The 25,362-nt window shown below is 45.6% G+C and overlaps 2 protein-coding genes across 7 annotated transcripts in view; one reads left to right on the plus strand and one right to left on the minus strand.

Moving 5' to 3' along the window:
• The window catches only part of NR3C2 (nuclear receptor subfamily 3 group C member 2), a 189,396-nt gene extending 165,271 nt beyond the window's left edge, over positions 1-24,125 (minus strand). Inside the window, exons 1-2 of one of the 6 annotated variants that reach the window (XM_058024089.1) lie at positions 23,987-24,122; positions 17,373-19,140 (exon numbers count right to left, since the gene is read on the minus strand). In XM_058024089.1, the coding sequence (XP_057880072.1) occupies positions 17,373-19,138 (1,766 nt within the window). In that variant the 5' untranslated portion in view covers positions 19,139-19,140; positions 23,987-24,122. Of the gene's footprint in view, positions 1-17,372; positions 19,154-21,610; positions 21,663-22,305; positions 22,383-22,697; positions 22,716-23,986 lie in introns of those variants that run through there. The other 5 variants (XM_058024093.1, XM_058024090.1, XM_058024092.1 and 2 more) reach the window with 5 other exon arrangements.
• LOC131084060 (collagen alpha-1(I) chain-like) lies at positions 19,845-25,128 on the plus strand. Its single transcript, XM_058025156.1, has 4 exons — positions 19,845-19,921; positions 21,778-22,552; positions 23,473-24,078; positions 24,463-25,128. The coding sequence occupies exons 1-4, from the start codon at positions 19,845-19,847 to the stop codon at positions 25,126-25,128; spliced, it is 2,124 nt and encodes a 707-aa protein (XP_057881139.1).
• Positions 25,129-25,362: the final 234 nt, after the last annotated feature.

The raw sequence follows: 25,362 nt of genomic DNA on the forward strand, positions 1-25,362 counted from the left end.
GTTTCCCACTGAGGAATTGATAACACAGGAGACATTCTTTGACCTTTTCCCTCTGAATATCCAAATAATATACCACATAGGTTTATAAACCAAATAACTCTCCAGCCTTTTATTAGATCCCAAGGGATAAAATCTGTTTTAAAAAAACACCACATGTAGCAATGCACAAAAGAGCTAATGCAAAGCGTTCTCCTTGCTGTGCTATTTCTCACCTGCATCACAATTTCTCCTGTACAGTAGCTATTGCAGCTTATGAGTTTACATGTATTAGAAAGACAAAAATTGGACTTCTAGCACTTGGAAATCTGCACTGAACACCCAAATGCAATCACAAACCACGATCCTGCTCACCCACCAATTCCTGCTTAATGGATCCAACACAGCAATGCCATCTCTTTAAAGGCTTGACCCAAGCAATGGACGAAATAACTTATCAAGCTTTTCTATTCCCCAGATATTGCAGAAAGTATTTAATGGACGTGTTCCAAATTTAGCAGGATGTTAAAAACCACACAGCCACCAGATAAGTAATTTGTGGGGCAGCTCAATCAAAAAGCTAGGCTGATCCTTTAAAAGAGGCCTTTCGGGTATTTTGATTTGATAATGTTTGCATCTCTACAATTAATCACAAAATAATGAAGGATTCAAGCCATCACAGTCAGGCATTGGGAGTGTGAAAAGAGGCATGCTGTGCATGACAAGAACCAAAGTGCCAGAACAACTCAGGAAAAAAGCATAATCTAAAACAGTTGATGTAAGTTAGAGACACTGGAATCTTTCAACCTGCAGCAGCCTTTTTTATGTGGCCAGTCCCACTGATTTTAATGGGGCCACTGCTGCAAGCAAAAAAGTTCCATGCAGGAGCCCGTCTGCCAGACCATGCATCAAGCAACGTGTCAGGAGAAGCTGTCAGGACTCTAACTGATGCGAGATCAAATCCTCCCTCTAAAGACACAATTCTGCCTGCTTCTGAAACTTTGAGCAGATGCTATTTCAGAAAATATGAATTCTAATTCCCCATTAAATCCAGAGTTGTTTTGACTTTTGGAGGGGTCTTGGGGCTTTGTTTGGGTTTTGGTTGGGTTTTTTCTGTATGCAACATACATCTTAAAGGTACTGCTCTGGGAAGAGGCAAAACATCCGCTGATCTATTTACAAGCATAATTTTAGAACTCTATTCCAGTTTCATTCCAGATCAGTTTATCACACTGGTTTGCAAAATCCAAATTAACAAGTGGCACAATGAACAGTTAATGTCAATTCTGAGCTGCTTCTTCTAACAAGACCAATATTTCAATGAAGTTTCCAAACACATGACAGAACTTTATCCCAAAAAGAAATAAAATATTAATGTGTTGTTTATCTTCTGTTTCCAATTTCTCAGTTTTTGAAAAATGGAATTGCAAGCTGAAATATTCCTGGAGCCTGTCCAACACAGATAGCTGATACTGTTAGGTCTTCACAAATTTAGTGCATTATTGCAAATTAAATCTACCTTGGCCATACACAGAATGATTTTCCCCTCCTCCCTCCACAGACAAGTTGTTTCTCAGCATTTCTTCAAGGCAAAATTCATGGTCACAATGAATTAGGAGTTTTAATTCCCACAGCGATCATCTGGTATAGTACTGGCCCTATGGAAAGTGAGTGGGAATGGTCATCAACTCTCACAAGGGCAGGTTTCAATCTCCTGATATATTTTCCTCCCTGTAATTCAAATGGTAAGAAGTTCTTTGGTTTTTTTTTTTTTAAGGAGCTGTTTTCCCACATGCCAATGAGATAAAAAAATATAGTTCTTTACCTTTTTACCCAATCATCTTCAAGAACTATCAAAATCAAAGTATTTATCAACAACCTTTCCTCAACAACAAAATACCTTATTCTGTTTGTCCAATGAAACTTTTACCTATACATGTCCATTTAACTCAACAACATCTAAAATGGTTCTACTGCTATTATCATTTAAATAATCAAAAAGGCTTAGTAAGAGAGCTCAGAAAGTCATTAAGTGCACGATTTTATTCCAGAAAACACAGAGAAAATGAGGCACCTACTGATGCAGAGCTAAAATTGCTTTATTATAAGTTTTATGATTTATTACAAACACAAAGATGAAAAAAATGCATTCATTAAAAAATTAAAAAAAAAAAAAAGAACCCAAGTTAAATATGGGTAGGACCTTCTTATCTAATATTGAAGAAAATCTGGAAGCAGCAAACAGCTTACTGGAACATGACATGAATGGACATCAAGGGAGCATGCACCTATGGGGAAACACTGACACTGCTCTATCCCTTCTCCTCCTGCCATAAACATTAAACACAACCCCTTTCTCCAATTCCTGAAAAATGACAAAGGAAAAAACGAGTTGCCAGCAAAGCCTGAGCAGCAAAATCGTTGTCATGAACATTTTTACTTTCAACGTGAGCACAGACTTTTCTGGGATTAATTCAGCACTGGAAAAGCTCATTTACTGCTCAGATAATTTCAGCTCTATGAACCCTGACATGTGAATAAACGCTCCCCTGAGAACTCTGGTTCAGCTTACCTACATAATGCTGTTTATTTGACCAAAGCTACTTTTTCCTCTTACAATATGAACCATCTTCTCTGGTTACAGGGCTGGGGGCAGGGAGGGTAGAGGGACTTTTGCTAAAAGGTTATCTATTACTGTTACTAAAGCACTTTCTAAAAATACTGTATTTTTAACATTTACTAGCTATTTATACTCTAGCTGTACATTATGTTTGAATCTCAATTCAGAATATTTTTCAAGTGTGTCATTTACATTTCCTAGAAAGCATATCAACTGTTTGCAAAGCTCATCATGGCTCCCTTAAATGTCTATTTCTGGTATCATAACATACTTCAACTACTTTGCACTCTAAAGTATCAGCGACACCTTTCTATCTCTATTTGGAAAAGTCACAGTTTACAAAGTAACTTAATTTTATTAGCTGAAAATTCAGCTTTTGGTTTCATTTCTCCATTTTCCTTTACATAATGCATCTAACCCAGAGAGAGGGCAGGCTGCTCAGGCTCACCACTGCAGCATGGAAGGAGGATAATATGCTGCTTCCTTGTACTTCCGTGCTAATTCCTGCTATTGGGCTTTAGCTCTGGCTTCTGAACTATGAACCCTGGTGGGTTGGACCGGCCTGCTGGGCTTGGCTGACTCAGAAACTCACAGCAGCACACAGAGAGAGCCACTCTGCAGAGCATCCAGCACTGAGAGAAGCTGCAGAAAAATAAACTGAAGCCCAAATACAGCATCTTCCAATTTCTCAATTTCATTGGTGTCTGTTGGTAGATTTTCAATAGGCTTCCTATCATCTTTTTTTTTTTTTTTTTCCTTCCCCTCCTCATTCTGGGATCACAGCCAATCCCCAGCACAGCAGCTGACTTTCCCCAGAACTAACTAGAAATATTCCGATAGACTCTATTTATAGACTCAAAAACTTAGGACTGGAAGCAGCCAACCAAATTTTTCCACTCCTTATTCCCCTCCGTTATCTATCTGTCTATCTATCTACCCTGGGCTAACCTAAATTCCAGCTTCCTGTGTTTCTCAAGGGGGAACTATCCCACCCCCAACAGGCACACCACAGGCACATCCACCTCTTACACATCCCAAGGCACCTATAGAGAGAGCATGCATTTACTGAGCAGACTAAAATAACAGGAAAACTCTACTTCTATGTCACTCTACAAAGTATTTGGGCTGATCTGCTCTCCTGTCACCAGCACTAGAAATCAAAGCTGAAGAAAAATCAAGATTTCTGCAAGAGATTCTACTGCCTGTACCTCAGACCTGTGCAAACTCATGAGACCAATTGGGACACACATGACTCCTTGGTTTACTATTAAAAAAAAAAACAATAAATAAGAACATTTTTTTAGCAGACATAAACATTGCCTTTATTATTGTATTTTTAAAACACACACACACATATCTATAGCTAATACTTGCAGAAGCCAAGTAAGATTAGTCTTCATTAGTGTAAGTACAATAAAAATACACAGCAAAAGAAAAACTGTGTCCCAAAGTGGGAAAAATGTTGCAGCTGGACATATTGGACATATGATTCTGCAAAATTATCTATTTACAATAATATCAGATCCTGTTCAGCATTTCATACTGCAGATAATGTACTGAAAGTGTAAGTGTTGAAATAGAAAGGCTAGTGTGCTCTGGAAGCAACACCTGGCAAGTTTGATTTTTACTTAACCTTACAAATGTTGCTAGGAAACCCTACTCAATATTTACTTCAAGTCTTTAAAGAAACAGACTCATTCATACTGAACTACTGGTGGGAGCATTGGGGACTTGGCGGAGAAGTCCCACTCTAAATTTACTCTTGACATCTCACTTTCCTAATCCACAGACCTGATGCAATAAAGAAATATAATTAAGAGTTGGGTACGTAGTTACCTTACGAGACCCATAACAGCATTGGTATTTCCGACACTGCAAGTAGTGCAACAAAGTTATTTTCCTTGGTTTTATGCAAAATTAAATTCTAAAAAAGCTACAATGTTAATGCAGAGTCTTCTAAAAACGGTATATTATTTTTACATTTTCGTGAACACTGGATAATTTAACAATTTTCACCATCAGTTCTCATGTCTAGTACAGAGATATATGGTACTTTCATCTGCCCATATGAAACATCACAAAAAGTGTAGATTGTACCAAAACCAACACATGGGAAACTTGTGTATTTACTGCTGCCTTTCAAACAGATTCCATGAAATATATCTGTGTAAATCAGTCAAAGCTATTTCTTGTAATCCTAAGTGATAAGATGCTGAATATTCTTAATTTTTAGTCATGTCAGACAAAAGCACAAGCTGTCCTAGTACCTGGGGCACTACACTGAGCTTCTATCCTCTCACATCAATACCTGCTATTTTCCTTGCTCCTATCATCCTCTTCTTTCCCATTAGATCATATTTCTTACTGCCCTGCATTCCTGATCCCAAGCTCAGTCCTATTTGGTCCTGATTTTTTTTTTTTTTTTTCACTGAGCATGAAAATTGCATTCCCTTGTATTAAATTACTGATTTAAGTCACGCCAACATCAATATCACCTCTGAGTTTGGGGCACGCCACGTGATGGAAAAAAGCCAAAACATATCCCAACCAGTAGCAACTCTCCCTATGGAGTCAGACCCAAGCTCCAAGCCTCAAATACCTCAGGCAAAATGTGGAAAGAACTGTAAGTGTCCATGCTGCTGGCACTGGGGCAAAGAAGCCCCCATGAACACCTACTGACCCCTGCAGCTGCCAAAGCCATGGCTGGGGCTGCCACCCCCTTGTGCCTTGAAGCATTCCAGCTTGGAACAGCAGCTTGGCAGAGGGAGGAACAGGCTTCTGTGCAGCAACATGGACCTTGCTACAACCTTCGTAGGACTTTCTTTTAATAAGCACAATATCAGGTGTTTGTGCTGAAGCAAGCAGAACCTGAAGAATCTTGAGATCATGGAAAGGGCTAATACAGGTGGAAGGACATGGAACAATTAGTGGAGGACATGGAGTATCTTGTTAATCACAGTATAGAGGGTATGAAGATAAGAAAAGCATGAAGCTCCTCTTGTGAGTTCAGAAATCATCTGGATCTGGTATTACAATGCTGATTTATTAGAAATTAAGAGAGGTTTCTAACTCTTTTTTTTTCCCGTGGCTACCTTATAAATAGACTTAATGACTCAAAGTCATTTACAACCATTGATACATCACCTAGTCAACTCAGTTAGCCTCATATTAAAATTAATTTACCAGACATCCACAATATCCAATTAGCTGCAAATCAATAGGTTTACTTTACAAGAATTTATTGATCCACAAAGTAGGTTTTTTTCCTGAAATGAAAATTATAAGTCCTTAAATTAGTTTGTCTAAGTTACAGCTGCTTGTAAATACTTAAGGCAGCTGCCTATAATCAAAACATTTCTGTTTGCCTTTACAGATTAGTATTATAATAAATATCAGAATATTCCTATCTAGCTGAAAAGAAGTGAAATTCACTTAATGAAAAAAAAAAAAAAAGATACAGCCTATTTGTCACTTCAGTTTCATTTCCTATTTCCAGGATTTAATTCAGCTTTTTTTTTAGAATTTCTAGATTGTGGTGAAGGGTGAGTAAGTAGGTACTTTTCTCATTCTGGTCACAACTTATGAACAAACACATCTGCTGAAAACAGTGCCTCTGATTCTTCTGTGCAACAATTTCCTCTGCCTGTAACTCTGAATCTTTTCTCAATTACAGATGCCTGAGCTCACAGGTGAAAATGCAATTACATACCAGCAGCACTTATATTACAGGCATAAAAGGGATCTATGGAGAGGAGTGGTCAGTCCTGAGGATCCAGTTATAGATGTCACAAGGGTTGTGCTTCAGGCCAGCTCCAGTGGGGTCCCATGGACAGAAGTTGAGGCTGGAATGCTCTGGGTACCCCTTGGAGTGCTTTTTTCATTCCCTTCTGGCTCAGAAATATCTGATTGCTCCCCCTCAGCTGCCCAGTGATGTGAACCACAGGGCAGAAGATGGTGGCAACTGGAAGATTTGCTTCAAAAGCACATTTTTGATCCTAATAAAAATGTAAACAAAACCTACAAACTCTGTTATTAGCCTTCTGCACCCAGTTAACTCCTGTTTATGTTAGAAAAGAAATGCAGGACAATTTGCAGACCCATAATAGATACATTTCAGTTCCAGAAATTTTAAAAAAAAGTAAATCAGCAACTCACTTTTTAAATTTCTATTTCTATACTCATTAGCTCCTCTGAATTTTCTCCCTTTTTAAAATAACATGGCCATCCAAAGGACACTCATCCTCTTTGCTTCTTCCACCAAATAGGTTTAATGTGAAGTGAGTAACCATTCTTTATCTCATTATCTGCATGTGCAGTTTGAAGTTGTCATTACTGCATATTTAATCACTCAGTTTTCAATGCCCAATCTCCTTTTATTTACTGTCACATCTCCAGAAACATAAATTCCAAGCAGTCCCAAGAACTGGAAAGGTTAGTTGGGAAACAAATGCAAATCAAATGCATTGTTTCACTGCAACATTATCTTATGTCATTAGTTGGCAGCAGCCATAAAGCTCTGGACCACTTCCAACATTTACTTCCATACACTGAGCAGAAGCTGACATGTCTAACCCCCCACACTTTGTTCATCTTCCAGCTACTTTATATGGATCCAGATTAAAAATAAGGATTTAAAAATCCTAATTGTATCAACTGGAATTATTCTCTTTTACCACTGCGTATCTGAAGGAAGAGTAGGGCAAAGCAGGGTTTGTAGAGGTAATTCTGCAGCAATGTGGGTTTATTTGATGGATTTTCCAGCAGGGCAGTCTGCAACAAAGGTTCAATGCAGAACTTCAACAAGCCAGTCATGTTTAGTAACTTTTTCTAATCCTTGAAAATATTTATTGGCTAATATTTGTTTTTAATTATTAACGTTAGAAAGCCTTAGTGCCCAAAACTGAACAATTCTAAAATGGAAATAACAAAACAAACCCATGGTGTAGACTAAATCCAAGCAAGTGGGCTACGAGCTGGGGGGCAATCCTTAGGAAATGGGGGAAAATGACCTCCACTGCAGCATCCCTGAGTATTCTCTCCCTGCTGGGCTCAGGGTGCTCAGGGAGCTGCAGGAGTGCAGTGGTCCAGAAGCATGCATCCTCTGGCCAGAAACGACAACGTGTTCAATTTCTACCAAACTATAAAAAAATAACAGACCTTGATCCTTAGAAACACCAAACATTAAATTATATTGTCTTCAAATGGAATTCCTGAGTTTTAACAGGGAGTTTTCCCATAGAGCAGGATCCACACCTGTGCAAGATAGTTGTTTTGTATTATTTTAATTTATCCACGTGAGTTTGGAAGTTAACACAGTTATACCTAGCAAAGTAGCTCTGAAGCTACCATTAGAGGAAGAGCTTTCTAACCGCTCCAGCATACTGCACTCTCTAGCACAAATCTAATTTAGTTCAAAATAATGAAGCTGACAGCTCAGATAGTCTGCCTGGAAACTGTGCAAATTTCCCACCCACCTTCATTTGCAAGGTCCCTGGCACTCCAGTCTTCAAAAACGCTGAAGTGCATGACAGGTTTCTAGAGACAAGTCTTCAGCAATGCTAAAAGTGAGATCTCCGACCTTTTGGAGAAGCTCATATTTGAACTCGTGCCTCCTGAGGGAATAGAAAGGTTGCTCTCATGATGCCTCCACCTTAAGGCACTTCCAGAAGTAATCCCTTTCCCAGTCTGAGGGCAGTGACTTTGATGAAACTTGACTATGAGACCACGTCCCACCTCCAGCACTGCTCCTGTCAGACGAGAGGCACTGTTTGAGTGGGGAAAGCGGTGAATCACCTGCAAAAGCTGGAAAGGGACTTTTTACAAGGGCACACGGCAATAGGACAATGGGTAATGGCTGTAACTGAAGGAGTTATATTAGGAACACCTAATTTAGATTAGGTATTTGGAAAAATTCTCTACTTCGAAGGGTGGTGAGGCACTGGCACAGGTTGCCCAGAGCAGCTGTGGATGCCCCAACCCTGGAAACATTTAAGACCAGGCTGGATGGGGCTCTCAGCAGCCTTGTCTAGCTGAAGGTGGGGTTGGAACCTGACGATCTCGGATGTTGCTTCCCAAGCCAACTCACTCTATAACAGCAAGCAGAGTCCCTTCCCCACTCTCTTCCCTGCAGCAGCACTAAGGGAGAGCTAAAGACACAAACACAATTGATTTTCCAAGGTGAGACGCTGCCAGAGTAAACCGGGGCCGGCTGGTTGTGAAACCACACTGGCACAGGGCTGGGGGAGCGCGGCTCTGGCCGGGGACAGGGCGGGTGAGGTGACGCGCTCCCTGCCGGGGCACTCGCACTCGGCTCCTTGCGCAAGCCGCCCGCGGGGTGCGGGACAGGGGCGCGGGATGTGGGATGCAGGGAGCGGGCACCCTGCGCCCTGCTCCCACCAGCCACGCTCAGCACCTGCCCCTTCCCTGCAGCTCCCAGAGAGAGGCAGAGCTCGAGTTTAAGTGCACGCAGCAGAGCACTGCCTTGCTCAGGACTGCTCCCATCTCCACGGGGCACTCCCGAGCCACGACTGGGACAGCTCCCGTGCGCCATCCTGACCCTCCGAGCCAGGTACAGGAAAGGAGCTGGTGGGCAAAAGAAAGTCACTATAAAGGGATTTCAAACCCTGAAAACAAAGGGTTTTGCAGGACTGTACAACGATCTTAGTACAACACAGGATTCAGAAAAGCATTGCCAAAAATGCTGACAAGACCCTACAGCTCTCAGCAAAATCCTGGTCAGGACAAACTCCTGAATTCCCCATTCTGCCCTCTGATTAAAAGTTCTCAGACCACTGATAGATTACACTACCCAAAATAAACCTCTAAAATACTGCTTTGTTTTGGAGACTTAAGACTGAGCATGCACCCAAAAGGGTCATACACACACAAAAATAAGGAATTAAGATATTCTCACAAATCCAAAAGATTCAGAAAGCATTATTAAAGCTGATATGAAGATTTTTATTTCTTTTTTGTTTGTTTGTTTGTTTGTTTTTCCAAAGATCTAACTGCTATGGAATAAGTTTATAAAGCTGCCACTCTTTGGGGTAACACCCCTCAAGGGCAGATATGCAATGAAAAGCACAATAGAAATGAGTCATGTACTCAGCAGAAATTTTAGCCTGAAAGCTCATTCAAAAAAGTTATTTCACCTCCAGATGCAAGTAGAAAGTATTGTTTAGGAGAGAGGATGGAAATGAGCAAAGTGATAGAAAAATTGTCAGAAACATTCAGTAATTAGTCTGAAATTTGCTTTTTAACCTTAGGGCTGTAACTCTTTGATCTATTATTATCACTAACCACAATCAGCAGCATTTTCATGCATCTTAGAAGGAACATACAAATTCCTATAAGCCATTATCCACAAATACTGGATTTTGTTCCTGCTCAGAGATTCTAACCAAAATCTACTTTTATTTTTCTCCTTTTCAAAAAATAGCATTACATATTAACTCCAACTAACCCTACCTCCAAATATGAAATTTAAGCTATCAGCTTGTTCATGAAACCAATATGCAGCTTAGAGATCACAGATTTGGAGAAATTTAATTTAGCAACCAACTAATAAGAAACTGTAATGTAATTGCAGGTGCTTAATTCACTGTTTAAGATAAAAAATAAAATTCTAGTTATTTCATGATCTACCACAGCAGTGTGGGAACTTCTGCAATAATAGAACTCAGTAAAGAAATGGCATCTTGCAAAAATACTTATTCACATACAAACAGTGTTACTTATACCTTTCAGAATCCAGAATGAACAGCATGGATTTGGTTTTCTGCACTTTTTTTGTTGTTTTGGGAGAGGGTTTCAGGAGATTGGGGTGGGATTGGGGGACGGGGGGGGCAGCGTTGTTTGATGTGTTTTGAACCTTTCAGCACTGATTTCAGCAAAATAAGGAAAGAGAACCCCCCTAAATCACCTCCTTTCAGAAAACACACTGTTAAGCTGTGATAAACCACATTAATAAACCGCAGTGCAAAACAAAACAAAAACAAACCAAAAAAAAACCCAACTCCAAACAAGGTCAAAAAGTCTCCCATTTAAAGAGACCGTTTATTTGAAAATTTTGCCCTGAAAGCAAACCAGCCCTCAAGGTTTTTGTAAAATCCCGGGGTCTCTGAAGGGAAAGCCATGGATGCACAGAAATCCCATCTCCAAGTCTGAGGAGGGAGTGCCTCCTCCCACACAAGCCCTGCAGAGAGGGGGAGATGCTGCCGCTCCTCTTGCCGGCAGTGGTACCGGAGCAGGGAACTGCACTGGGAACTGCTGCCATGGATAAACAGGCACTTCCTGACCTGGGAGCCCTTCCCCTGCAGCCCAAGCCAAAAACGTGTGCCTCCCTCCAAGGTCAGCAAAGCCGAGGTGGCTGCAGCAGGAGAGGCTGTGGGATCGCCCCCCAGCCGGTGACCTTGTGCTGCGGGTGACACAGGCAGGGCAGCGAGCAGCCACACCGTGCCATGGTCTATTTAGGGTGCATTCAGACGTGCCCAATAACGCGGCGAGAACCTGGTCCACTGCGCCCAATGGAAACACTGCTGCTTTTTTCTTCCTCTCCACAGATCTCTCACTCGGAAGAGACTGCAACCGAAGTAATTCATATGCTGAGCACCAGGCACTGTGTAGCAACCAGCTGCATGTGAAAAACTGATAAAAGTACTAAACTTAGATGGATTTAATACCTGTTTTTCACACACTCTTTTTAGTTTCCTCGTTGGACCATTTTTATCACTCTTAGACAGCCATATTTTAAGACACATTTGCCAGAGAACAAGTTATGGTTCTATATTCATCCTTAACTGTGGTATTTTCTGACCTCTGAGATCTTAAATCTCAAATCACAGCAATCCATTGTTCCCCAAGAAGTTTTGGTGAAAACAAGTCCATTATTAATTCCATCTCCTACAAGTCTGTTCAAAGACTCAATACATACAATTAAAATAGAGAAAACACCTTAAAACTACATCCGGAAAATACGAGTGTTGGGATTATGGCTGGACAATACATTAACTTTTAGCAGAAAGGTGCACTTGGGATATTGCACAGGCTCCATTCCCTTTCCATCCCTTCAGTTTGTTCTCATGTCCATATCACATCACACTGCCCACCAAGTTTCACCGTCCTGTCGGTTCTTTGGAGCTTCAGAGTGGACCAGATCAGGAACGCAATCTTGCTCTTACATACAACAAGCCCAACCAGAGGGCAAAGCCAGAATCAGAGCAGACAAGGCATGGCCCAACAGAGTATTTTCCCCACTGCAAATAATATATTGTTCTGCTACAAGTGACACCCAACGGCAGCCAGTGCTCCAGCCTGGGATCAGCAGAGCACCAATAAGTACCTGGCAATCTGATTCAGCCAGGCAGAGCACTCCACAGCAGGTTGTAGCTCCATTAATGTTAAGTGCTGGTTGAGTAAGGCCAGGTTATTGGACCACAACTTAACAATTTACTCCCTCTGCAGACAACACGAGTACTGCACGAGCACTGAATCTGCTGCAGCAGTCTCTGTGCTTGCCTGCCTTGCTACAACACACATCACCTATAACAGGACAGGAACATTTTTTATACAGTTCATAATTTTCTGTCTTCCAGTTCTCATGAAAATGGACTGATCCGTACTGTCAGAAAATGCACCATCAAAATTTCTTCTGCTTGTTATAAAATCTGTGCATTGAAGGTGACCCCACCTTCCTGTTTTTCAGAAAACCATCAAAATAAGATTACCATAGTGAGATTCCACATCGCCAAAAGTGATACAAAAACTAGGCAACAACTATTAGCTACTATCAGAATTAAACATGGCAAACTGATTTCCAACAGCCAAGTACTGGAAAATTTAGTGGTATCAACCTGAAACATTTTGGAAATGCACAACTATATTTACTGCTGCACAAAGCAACAACCAAGCCCTAGCTCCTGGCACCCAGCTTGACAACAGAGCTCTTATTTCCCCAGATGGGGAAGATCCACCCAGCTCTGGAACACAATTTTCCATTAATGTGGACTTCCCTATGCCACAGCACAGGAGGCAATGGATATATATAATTTTAAGGGAAAATAAGCCATTATTTGCATACATATTTTAAGGGAAAATACTTTATACAGACTTTGAACTTCTCAATAAAGAGCGATACAAAAACCCAGCACTCTCACCAAAATAACAACAAAGAAAGCTGTAGAAAGTAAAAAGCTGTTCAATGCATGCTGGTATGCCCAAGGGAACCTTTCAGCCTCCTGGGCTGACATATTAATACAGACTTCTAATTTCTTTAGCGAGAAATAAAGAATATGCAGAGGTCTCAGCTTTGTCAAGACTATACCCGAAGCTGCATTAAATACCGATACAAAATTATACAAGAACCTACAAAAACAAGTATACATTCTCAAACTGAAATAAAGGAAAAATATAGATTTGAGGCTATTTCAGAATCATTTCTGAAAAAGGTTTGCACAGTAAATTTTTGGGAAGATAAAAGGGAACACAGTCCTGCCAAGCATGGAGAATATTTTAACAGCAAAGTCCTTTTCTCATAAAGTCCATCAGCAAACAGAGGTCAAGGCCATTCATAAATTCTAAAAATAATATTTACCAGACCTTTATCTTTCTGGCAGGTATAATTCTGATAAGTGACTATTCTAGATAATATTTAACATAAAAGTTTATTTACAAAAATACTTGCAATAGCCTGAAATCAGATTTTAACCAGAATCAATTCGAGCCAGTAATGGCTACAGATAAATCAGGATTATGCTGTTGGGTTGCCTTCTGGTTTTAGGGTGGGTGGGATGGCTTTTTTGGGGGGCATTTTCAAGTATTATCTAAGAAATAAATCCTGACACATGTGAATGGCTCAGGAACAGACAGGTATAAGGCATCCCTAAAATACTATCAATGTCTGATCAAAAATTTATTGAAACACTATTATAGATAAACATATGCAATTCATATTAAAACACTAAACTTTCTGAATAGCACATCAAACTTTGTGAATTCCTCCCACACTGGACTATGCCAGTGGAGTTGCCAGGAAGAAATGACAGTAGGAGGGAGTATCAGCCCTCTGTTTCCACCACAAGCACTGAGAAAAGCAATTACATGTGTGTACACACGAGTTAATATGGAAATTAGTGGGAAAAGGCACATTTGCACAACAAGCTTTAGGTAAGAGCGAATGCAGCAGAAAGGTCATTCTCCTCAATTTTTACTGTTGTTTTAAGCAGCCATGACATTTTCATAGGCCATTTTGAAAATCACAAAATTGGCACAATCATGGGGCTTAGGGTAGCACCCTGATTCAGACAAGCACTGATCACCCTATAGTGAAATCTTATCTGGATTCTTTGTGCAGGTTTTCATCAATGACATCACACAATTGCACATACCTTCTTTTTCAAGCCCACTTAGTTATTATTTAGTTTAGAAACCAGTATTTCTTAGAAATGCCATTTGTGGAAGGAGGAATCTATACATGCAGCTAGACAAGTATGATTCACCCTTTATTAAAAATTACAAATGTAAAATCTTTCAAAAACAAAGACATGTTCTGCATGCATATTAGCAGAAGAAAAATATTTAAAAGAGAATAAGGCAATTTGGTTTTCCTTAAGAGGCTCTCATTCCCCAAACACCACAATCTGCAATGTTATAAAAAAGTTACTATCAACTAACTTAAAAAGAACCACAACTGTGCACATCTAATAAAAGTAACTGGAGGAAAAAAAGAGAAATGTTCTAGTTGGCAGTGGGTGATTGGCAATGTCAACAAGGTAGGCAAGGCATTTTAAATGCCTCAACTATGGTTATTAGGCACTACCACTGATTCAAGAAAGGGAACACTCTAATATGATTTTTTTTAACAGCAATATTCTTAAGATTCATTATAAATATGAAAAGTCAAAGTCATGTTCTTTTGGCCATCCACTCCCTTTCACCATGTAAGCTGCAAGTCTGAGGCAGTTCAGAAAGGGTATGACATCAGGGTTCAGAAAATAATGCTGCTAAAACAAGACATATTCCATGCTGGTCATCTACTGGCTTTAGAGAACCATGCAGCCTATTTTTTCCTTCACCTTATTCTTTGCTTGCAGCCCTTTATACTGCAAGCCAAAAAAAACCACCAAGACTTAGACTACCAGAAACTTCAAAATATTGCAAACTTTGAAGGGTTAATCACGTGCTGTAAAGTCTGCAAAATGTGTGATGCCTGATATGACTGGCACATCAGAAAAAAATCTGGAAATAGCAAGGATCTGGTTTAGATATCGAGGACAGAGGTGTGATGCTGCTGTTCTGATGACACGAAAGAAGAGGCATTTTGCAATCCCCATGCCACATGGATATGGGACAGCTGAAACCAACCCTGCTTGGGATGTTGGGTCTGGCATGGTTTTAAGCTATGCATGTTTTATTACAACACCTCAGAGCACCAACTAATCTGAGCATGATTTCCTCTGTTCTAGCTGCAAGACAGCACAGAAACGAAGAGAAAAAATAAAGATCAGTCTGAGGTTCAATAGCAAGGCTGAGCTTTTACATGTGTGACATCTTATATGGAGGCTTTATGACTTGTCTCACCAGCAGACAAATATCTCAGCAGGCACTTCTGCACTCAAATCTGCACTGCCAAAAAGATCTCTGCACGAATTTACCTTGAAAATTTTAAGGGCTTTGCACAGGTCCCTGGCTGCACTGTTGGCATAGAGCCATCACCAGCCAGATTAAGAGCAACATTTGGTTAAATAATGGGGTTGGTTCTGAGATTTGAAATGATGACACATGTCCTAATCTGGAGTACAGATCAGGATGCCTGGAGTGTCGCAACCCCGCAGATCTCCATCACCTGAACAAAATTCCACACGTAACAGCTCTGAGCACCAAACATTTCAGAATTCCAATCCTGCAGAGTGGCAGCTACACTCACCTGCAAATCCTACAGAGATACAGCTTGGATAAACAAAGACAGGAAAGTGCACCAAGCCTCTGTCATCATCAAACCTGATTACATGTACTGATCTAGAGCTATATTGGACTAATGTCAGATCAGGAGACTCCTTTAAAAGCCTTATAAGAAACTGTCACTCCAAACACAACTATTGATGGCAACCTTGTTCCTTCCTGCATTATTTCCTTGTTTATTGTCCTTGCAATGGATGACAGCCTTGACTCAGTGCAAGCATTAAGTCACACCAGAGTTCTCACAGCTGGCAGGAGCTACCTGTCCAAGCAACAGTGCTCAACCACAAAGGCAGTAAAATATTGGGTCTTTGTATTCAGCCATTCCATCAGTCTTCTGGTGAACTTTTCTCACTATATAAATAATGCAATTTATGAAAATTTCATCAGGTAAAATAACTAAGGAACAGTGACTCCATCTTCCTTAATCTAAGAAAGTACATTTAAGCCAAGACTGGATGGTAACAAATATCCAGCCACATGCAAAGTTCAGCATGATGGTAGGACACAGCCCTTTCAAGCTGAGTATATTAAAAAGTGCATTCTTTTTCAAAACCATATTAGAAATGGCCAAAGAAAAAGTGAAGTATGGCCTACAAAATGATAGAGAGATTGCAGCACTGCTGGACAGAACTGACAGTAACATGAAAACAGGTTTGGTTTTTTTTCCCTCCTTATAGGTAGATGGGCTGATTTCCCTCCTGAAAAGCACCAGTATTTTAGATATTATATTTTTCACTGCAACACTATTTTCAGAAATCTGTAGTATCATACAAATATGGAAAACACCACGCATCCTCCTAACCCCACGCCAAGAATAAGGCAGATGCTTCATTCACTGAGGGCAGCTGCATAGCTCGTGATGAGCAAGAAAAACCACTTGAGAAAGGTAAATGCCAATCTGTCACTGGCTATTTGAGCTTTGGCACAAGCCTTGGGTCAGCCTGCTGGGTACAAGGGTGTGCTGTGCAACCATTTGAACTCAGGCATGCTGTCAGAGGTGCTTCAGAACATGCACTATTGACTCTGCAACTAGGTGGTTTAGGAAAGTAGGCATCCCTCACACAACTCAAGGACACCTCTAGAAGAAGGACATGCTGCCACAGATCAGCCAAGAAAGCCAAATTCAGATGACACTTGCTCATTTCTCTTCCACCAGAAGTGAGGGGATCAGTTTATCCATTTCTCCCTTTCAAATGCATCAAGTTTTAACAGCTCTCCTCCTTCTGGAGGCATTTTTCTATATATATAAACCAAATGTTCCTACAGTTAAAATACAGAAATAATATGTTGCCACAGGCTTGCAAAGTTGTTTTTTAAACTTAACCAGTTAAAGTCCACTGCAAACACAGAACCATGCTTCTTCACAAAAACAGATTACTGACACTACCATTTTCTTATCCTCATCTCAACATTTCATCTGAGGTACAACACATTCAAGCACTAGCTAAGAAAAAAATAACCATTATAGGACACAAGAGAGCAATTTTACTAAGCTCTCATTATAGGAAAAACAACATTTGTAGTAGTAAGAGCTCATAAACATACTAAAGCCATACCTTCAAACCTAATAACAACAGAATACAATATGTTCTTCTTAAATATTAAAGCCAGCACTTCGCTTTCATTAAAGGCAGAGTAAAATACAGCAAGATAGCCACAAATCTAATAATAATGGAAACTCAAACAAAGAATTATGCATCAGACTGAGGAATACCACCCTGGTCCTCATTATAATTCACGCGTTGTTTGTTTAATGCAGGGGAAGAAAGAAAAAAATAAGGAGATTTAAAAAAAAAAAAGTGGCAATTTGCCAGCTCACCTGGACACATTTTCTGGAATGTACTCTAGAACTGGATACCCATCACCTCTTCTGGATGCCAACTCCGAATGCGACTTCCAGGTCTCCACGAGCGTGCTGACAGCAGGGAAGGAGCTCAAGTGCTGAAATGTCTGCTCTCGAGCCACCGGCCGCGACAAGGATATCGTGCCCTGGGCACCGATCCTGTAGTGAAATGACTGTCCACCTGAATTTACCCCCACAATGGCAGAGGATGGTATACTGTTCTCTTGGTAATAGCTGCCATCGTCAGGCTCCTGCTTAATCCCCACACGTAGGCCTGGATTTGGAAAACTGCTACCTTCACAATTTCCATCGAATGAAGAAACAGGTGGTCCTAAAATCCCAGAAAGAGAGTAATAGTCTTTGTCATCCATAAAAGAAAAATACGAGCCATCTGTAAATGGGAAAGGATTTACTGTTTGATTCCCTTTAAAGGAGGCACCAGAACAAGGATGTTTGGCCGACTCTTGCTTCACTGGTACTGGAAAGGGAGAATCTGAGTTTATTTTGCTGCTGCCGCTGTCGCCAATGCAGGCGCTGCCAAAGGACCCGTCTGGCTCGGGCTTTATGAACTGAACAAGGTTCATCTGGCTGTTGTTGGAGATGGCGTTCTCCATTTCCTCCATCTTAGGAAACGTGAGTTCTTGAGCACCCTTGTCTTTTGTTTCTGGACTGGGAACGGTGTCTTGGCTTCTGCTAGGCCCCACTGGCGTGCCGGAAGGCGGGAACCCTATGGAGTTGTTAACGGGGCTACAGATGGATGATCCCACAGTGCTAACCGCTGGACTAGAACGCGTGGACCTGTTATTGGCATTGGAAGGGCTGGCAATGGAGCTCCTGGAGTTCAGGTTTGCAGGACTGGACACAGAAGATCGCATAGTGATATTGTTGGGACTCGAGACGGGAGATTTCACGCTGCAGTGGCTGGGAGGGCTGGAGATCGGCGACTTCATGCTACTGATAGGGCTGGAAAGCGGAGAGCCGACGTTGCTGACGTGCGCGGGGCTGTGCAGCATGGAGCCGCGGCTCTCAACGTTGGGCGAGCGCGACAGAGGGGTGCCCTGCCCCATGGGGCTGTGCATGGCAAAATTCCCAAAGCCAGCGGTGGTTGAGGACATGGAGTTAACTCCCGCAGGACTACACACTGAAGAGGCCATGTTCTGAGGGCTGCAGCCTGAGGGGCTTTTCTCTTGACACATGATGGGGCTTTTGACAATCGTGTGCATGGCACCGCCGTTCACAGCGCTCCCAGAGTCCGACATCAGAGACCTCAAGGGCCTGCTGGCACTGTGGAGGGGAGAGGAGCAATGGCCATTCTCCTTGTAGAGCTTCACCAGCTGCTCCACGTTCTGGTATATCTTTCCTGGGCTCCCCTGGTTCTGCTGATCGTAGTGGTAATCGGCGTCTCGTATCGAATCCATGTACAAACCCATGGATTCGGCCACCGTTGCCGACAGCTCCTTGGACTCTGTTTCGGTTTTGATGTCAGAGCGCAGGAGGCCAGGCTGGCTGTTGTCTTGCTGCAGGCAGGAGAGTAGCTCAGGTTTTTCTTTGCCGTTTCCTTGAGCGCTGCTGTTTGCGAAAGTGCCGGCGGCGCAGCTGACGTTTACAATCTCCATGTAGTTACTGTCATCAGTCTGCTCTCCAGCACCTATGGAAGAATACTCCACAGACTGAGAAACTTGACCCCACCGTCTCTCCATATCTAAGCCTTCTGGGTAGCTGTGGTATCCTTTTGTCTCCATAACTAGCAAAGACATATATAAAAAAGTAAAATTAATGACAGGACAGTGTGACTTCCTAAGGAAATTTCCTAATTTCCTAAGGAAAACAAGGCGTATCCGCTTTCTCTGTCTATCCTCCTCTCTCGCTCTGCCTGCCAGTCCCATTTCCCTGCCCCATCCATCATCTCTCAACCATTTGTCCAATTTCAATCAAACCGAGGGAAAGGTCTCATGGATATGACAGCCCTATGGGCTCAGGGAGAAAACAGCTCAGCAGTTGGGGAACACCCAAATTATTGCTCCCAGCCCTGCCCCAAAAGGAATGGCTTGGCAATGTCAGCAAACCGCCCACCCTCGCTGGCCATAGCCCCATGGACAGGGCCAGCTGTACCAGGGGCCGTCCCTCACCTAAAAAAGAGAAAGGGGAGTAAGGAAGGAGGGGATCCAGAGAGGTCCTGAAAGGACACGCTGGTGGCAGGCAGGATGAAAACTCAGTGGAAATTGCTCATTACAGAGCTTGGAGGAGCTCTGCTCCTCCAAGGACCTTCCACTGCCATGTTACAGGGACAACAAAGCAAGGGAGACTGCTGTTTTAAAGAGATTTCATCATCCTCACTATTCAGCCTAACCCAGGATGCTTTAGAGGGAAGCAGTGGTTCTGAGGGGCTGACAGCTGACTCGCCCCTTCCCAGCCACACAAACTTCTCGTACAACCTCCCAAGGAGACATGAAGGTGTGGGGAGACAAGGAGGACAGCAGATCAGTAGGAAACATTCCTGCCACAGAGGAAGGGGATCAGACTAGGTGGGAATGCATGGCTGTTAAATGGATCCATAACTCTGCCAATTCTGCAAACTTCCATGGCAGCCAGCAAGAGGAATATATAAAGCAAAGTAAACCTTGCTCTAAAATGGACCCTAAAAAAACCCCTCCCATCCCACATGTCACTTTCACAATGTAAGGAGCATAATCATGACCCCGTCTCTAACAATCTGAAAACCAACATATAAGTAACAACAATTATTTTTTAAGGATTTGGCTCATAGTATCATTAGAACTGCAGAAACTCAAGAGCCAATATTGACAATATCAATATTATGCAAATATTTTTTTCTTTTCTTAATGTATTCATTTTCCAATATTTAATTTAGTGTTCTACCCCTTTACTTAACACTTCTTAACTAAGCTATTTTGAGCAAAATAACAAAAACAAAACAAAAAAAAACCCGCAAACTGAATGACTTGAATACTTCTTTGCCCTTAGTTAATTGGAACTATAGCCCAATGCTTACATTTCCCTCAAGCACAAATTTTATTAGAACCCAGAATTATGTCTCACATCATCATGTACATTTAATCACATTCCTATAGTATAAAATTTTCAGACAGAAGTGCCTAATTCCACATAAAGTCACTCCCAGATAATCACCTACCCTTGATTTAAGTGCTGAGCAAGCCTAAATCCTAGAGAAATCAATTGCAGCTGTGAGTGACCCGCATTTCTGAAAACCAGGAAACTTAGTTAAGGCTTAAAATTAGGATGTAAGTTAATTTTAACTCTCAGAAATACCAGCAGAACCACTGCATGCCAGGAAATCTCTGTTGCAGGCCTAACATTACAACAGTGTTTGAGCATTGTAGGGACTTCTCCCACAGCAGTAAAATCCAAACTTCATGTACAATCAACAGCCGAGATACTCTGAAACTTCAGCAAATAAAAATCTGAGTCACACAAAGGAAAATAAAGTAGAAAATGCCCTGATCCTGCACTTGCAAAGGCTGGTAAATATATCTGAGAGGATCAAAAAGCAGCAGAGATTATCTGTGGCCTAATACAAGTTCAGTTTAAAACGAGAGCTATGAACTAGGGAGAGTGCAGTAGCAAACAGAATTTCTGCAAGTGATGGTTTCTGTCACCTCCAAGTGCCTCGGTGGATACCAGAATCAAATTAATAATCTCAGGGGATACTGGTAGCATTAGGGTTTGGTTTTGTTCTTTTGGGCAGAACTTATTACAACTTGACTAGCACATCTATCCACGGAATCCACACTTCACCGACTGCACACACATGCCTTTTTACTAACTTTCACTAAACAAATCTGACTGGGGGCTACAACATCCACGGACACCCACAACTAAAGCTCAGCACAGTTACATACTGGAACCAAGATCATCTCTACCTGACACTTAACAAAAGTAAGAGACATTGTGAGCACAGCAGCATATCCAGACTCCCTCTCTGAAGAACTACCGAGACATTGCTAGATGTATATTTCACCCCAAACATACCTAGTTGTATATTTCACCCCAACATACCTAGTTGTATATTTCACCCCAAACACATCTAGTTGTATATTTCACCCTAAACACATCTAGTTTTACATTTCACCCCAAACATATCAACAAACGCAGCCCTCCGCAGCACAAATCTCCGATCAATTAGGCATGAAACTAGTCTCGCAGCAACAGCCAAATAAAAAATCAAATGGTACCTGGTATCCCTGCAACCAAAAGGTCACCTAGATACGGGGAAATCTGAAGTAAGCCCAGCTTCACAAAAAAAAAAAAAAAAAAATAAACTGGTGGTTCAAGCAGCCACCCACTTCTTAATTCTCGGTGTTTGTAAACCAAATTTCCTTAAAGTTTCACTGCCTGACAGCCACCCCGCTGACACAAGACTGCCCGGGGGACCTGAGTTTCGCGGCTGGGCTGTGGTTTCCCCCCTTTCTCCCGGGTACGGGAGCGGCGCGGGGAGCCCCGGCACGGCCGCCCCCGGACCCAGCGGAGCCGGGCGCGGGTCCCCCCCGTCCCCGCGCGTTAACATCCGCGCAGGCAGCGCTGATTTCCCCATTCACCCTCCGCTGCGAGGAGCATCCCCGCATCTCCCAGCGAGCAGCCACCGCTCTGCACCCCTGTCCCCCCCGCCAGCCCAGGCGGCCTTCCCGCAGGTGCAGCCCGGGCTGTCACGCGTGGGGGGGCCCGGCAGTGTCCGGAAGCTCGCTCCCTCCCTTCCCTCCCTCCCAGGAGCCCGCGGGGGAGGGGGATCCACAGCCCAAACCCGCTTTCGGCCCCCTCCTGCCGCCCGCCCCCCGAGCGATGCAGAACAGCGCTTCCTCCCGTGCAGACGCCGCTCCCCGCCCTTCACGGCGGCAGGGTCCGGGCCCCGCTGCCGAGCCCCCCGGCTCACCCGGCCAGCAGCACCTCCCGCCGCGGTGCGGGGCGCGGAGCGGTGTCCCGGCCGGCCCGGCCCCGCTACCTGTTGCGGCGGGGCGAGCCCGGGGCGCGGGGCGCGGAGCGGAGCGCAGGGCGGCGCGGAGCGCAGGGCGGGCGGCGCGGCTCCCCCGCCCCTCCCCCGCCTGCCCGCCCGCCCGAGGCGCGCCGCGCCGCCCGGTGACACGGAGCGGCACCCGGGAGGGGACGGCAAAAGGTGCCAAGTCCTTTAAAAACATGTCACATGCCCACATAAAGTTCAAGTTTACGTCCCGCCCGCCGCCCGCCGCGATTGGCGGGCGCGGCCCGGAGAGCGGCGCGGCCGGGGCCAGGCGGGCGCGCCATTGGCTGCGCGGCGCCGTCACTCACCCGCCGGGCGACATGACTGATACAAAGTTGCTGCGACACAGCCTGGGAAACGCATCTCCTTAAAGCCGCAGGGACCGGCGGCCCCGCGCTCCGCCCGCGGCTCCCCGCGCACCGCCCCGCGCCCCCGGCCGGGCGGCGGCCCCGGCACCGTGCGCACAGGTGAGGTGCGCGGGGCGCGGCCGCCCCCGCCCGGTGCCCGCGCCGCGCCGGCGGCAGGGCCGGGCATCGCCTCTCCGCCGGCCCGGGGTTTCCGCCTGTCAGCGGCGCATGAATGCGCACCGTGCCGATGCAGCGGCGATTTAACCAGGGAAATTTTTAAAAATTAATGTAATTAGGTAGAAGGGGGAAAAAGAAAGAAGAAAAACGTACGGGGGTAAAAAAAAATAAGGAGCGGAGGAGCGACGGCGGCGGAGCGCAGGAGGGTTCAAGGACTCGTCCTCCGCTCCCCGCCGGGCTGGCTCCGCTCCGCGGCAGCCGCGCATCCCGCCGGGCGCCCCGCCCGCTGCCTCCCGCCAGCCAGAGGAGCCGCCGGAACGACCCCTGGCCCCGGGGTTGCTGCCACCTCCTATTCCCCAGTGTCCCCCTGGGTGCCTGCGTCCCGGCTGCAGGAATATCCCTTTCCCAGACAAGCCTTAAAAAAAAAAAAAAAAAAGAAAGAAAGAAAGGGAAAAAAGCCGCCGAGCAAACTTTCAGGCGATGCGCTCCCAACTCGCTCGCTAAATACCGCCCCCAGCCCCCGGTCAGCGGCCCCTGAGAGCCCCGCTCCCGGCCCCAGGTGCGCCCCACGGCCCGGCGGGGACAGCTCCCGGCCCCGCGGGGTGACAGCGGTGCCCCGGGAGCGGGGCCGGAGGCTGAGCCCGCCGGGCAGCGGCAGCGCCGGGCACCGCGCACCTTCTCCCGCAATCGCCCGTGCGCGCCCGCAGGGACCCCGCGTGTGCTGCTGCGGGTTGGTATTCCAGAGTCACGGCGAAAGCGCCAACATCCCCAGGATTTGGGCTGTCACGTGCCCCTCTCGTTTTCCTATTCTGCCAAATATCGACCCACACTCACGGGCCGAGGCGGCGGCTCCCAGCGCCCGCGGCGCGACCCGCGGAGGAGCAGCCGCCACCCCCGCCGCGCTTCCCCGCGGGCGCTGGCGAGCAATGGACGTGTCCTTCCCGCGAAGTTTTCACGGATGGGGACGGGACTAGCCGTGACCTGGATACGCCGGCCGGTGTGTCGGACACCCGCCCCGCTGCCCCCCGCGCCGCTGCTCGCCCCGCGCAAGGCTCCGCGCTGCACTCACTCACCTCCCCTAGGACATGGTGGCGCGGCGGGGGGAGGAGACGCGGCCCCCGGCTACTGGCAGCGAACCATCCGGGAGCCCGCACCGCCACCCAGGGTAGAGAGGGAAAAAAAAAAAAAAAAAAAAAAAAAGTACGCGGAGGAAGCACCGGGAGCGCGGCCGGGCGGCGGGAGGGAGGGAGCTGCGGCGGCAGGCGGCGGGGTGCCCGCGGCGCGGCTCGGCTCGGCTCGGCTCGGCGGACAGCTCCCACCATGGACGCCTAGGTGGGTGGGTGTTCCCGCGGGTCACACCCTCGCCCGCCGGCGGAGGGGAACGGGGGGTGGATCCAGCACCGGTGGAGGAGGAAGGGGTTTTTTGGGGGTGGGGGGGAAAAGAAGAGGGGGCGGAGAGGGAAGGAGGGAGAGAGACACCCTCCAAAAAAAAAAAAAAAAAAACCAAAAAACAAACCCGAAAAAAAAAATCAAACTTATGTCATTCCAGGTAAAACTCCCATCTGCGCCACCAAGGAAGAGGAGGGAGGAGAGTGGCGAGGGTGTAAACTTTTTCCTCCCCCCCGCCCCCTCCGGTGCCGCCCGGCCCCTCGCAGCGCCCGGCGGCCGCGGCGCCCCCGCCGCCCCTCCCGCGCCGCCCGCCGCGGCGGCTCCCGGCGGCTCCCGGCGCCGCGGGGTTTCTCACGCACGGAGCCCGCCGCCGCCGCGGTTCCTGGTTCGCGGAGCCGCCGGAGGAAGGGAAGGAGGGCGGGCGGCGGGGGAGGAGGAGTGTCTCCCCGTGCCCTTCCCCAGGCGGAGCGTCTCTCCCGGCCCTGGCGGCGGCGGAACACCCCTCCCCTCCGCTCCGCTCCGCGCTCCGACCGCCCCGCTCGGCCCCCGGGCGGGCTGCGGGGAGCGGAGCGCCCCTGGACGGGATGGCGGGAGGAGGCTGCGCTCCCCCCCGCCGGGCCTGCGCCTTCCATCCCCCCGTCCCCGCCGCTGCCGGGCGGGGGGAGCCGGTCCCCGCTGCCCCCCAGCGTGCCCTTGTGTCCCGGGATACGGGCAAGCCGCGGGAGCATCCGCGCCGCACTCGCGGGGCTGCGCTGGGGCAAGCCCGCCCCGGTTCCGCACACTAACAGGAAAATCGGTGCTAACAGCGATGCTGGTTTTGAAATAATATTTCACTTGTGGCTAAGGTCTTTTAGAACTGATTATGTTTGAGTTCGGGGCTTTAAATGTCTCTTCATTTAAACATCTTAGGGGAAAAAAACCTAGGTATTGGAGGAAGGAAAGTCTTGACCCTATTTTAGTAGTCTCGATGCAAGTCTTTAAATGTGGGAAAGGGCTGCTCGCCGGGAATTTTACTTGTGCCGAAGTCTGTAGGATCGGGGCCTTGGAAAGGGCAATATTT

Source organism: Melospiza georgiana, chromosome 5 (genome assembly GCF_028018845.1).
Source record: "Melospiza georgiana isolate bMelGeo1 chromosome 5, bMelGeo1.pri, whole genome shotgun sequence".
Lineage (NCBI taxonomy): Eukaryota > Metazoa > Chordata > Aves > Passeriformes > Passerellidae > Melospiza > Melospiza georgiana.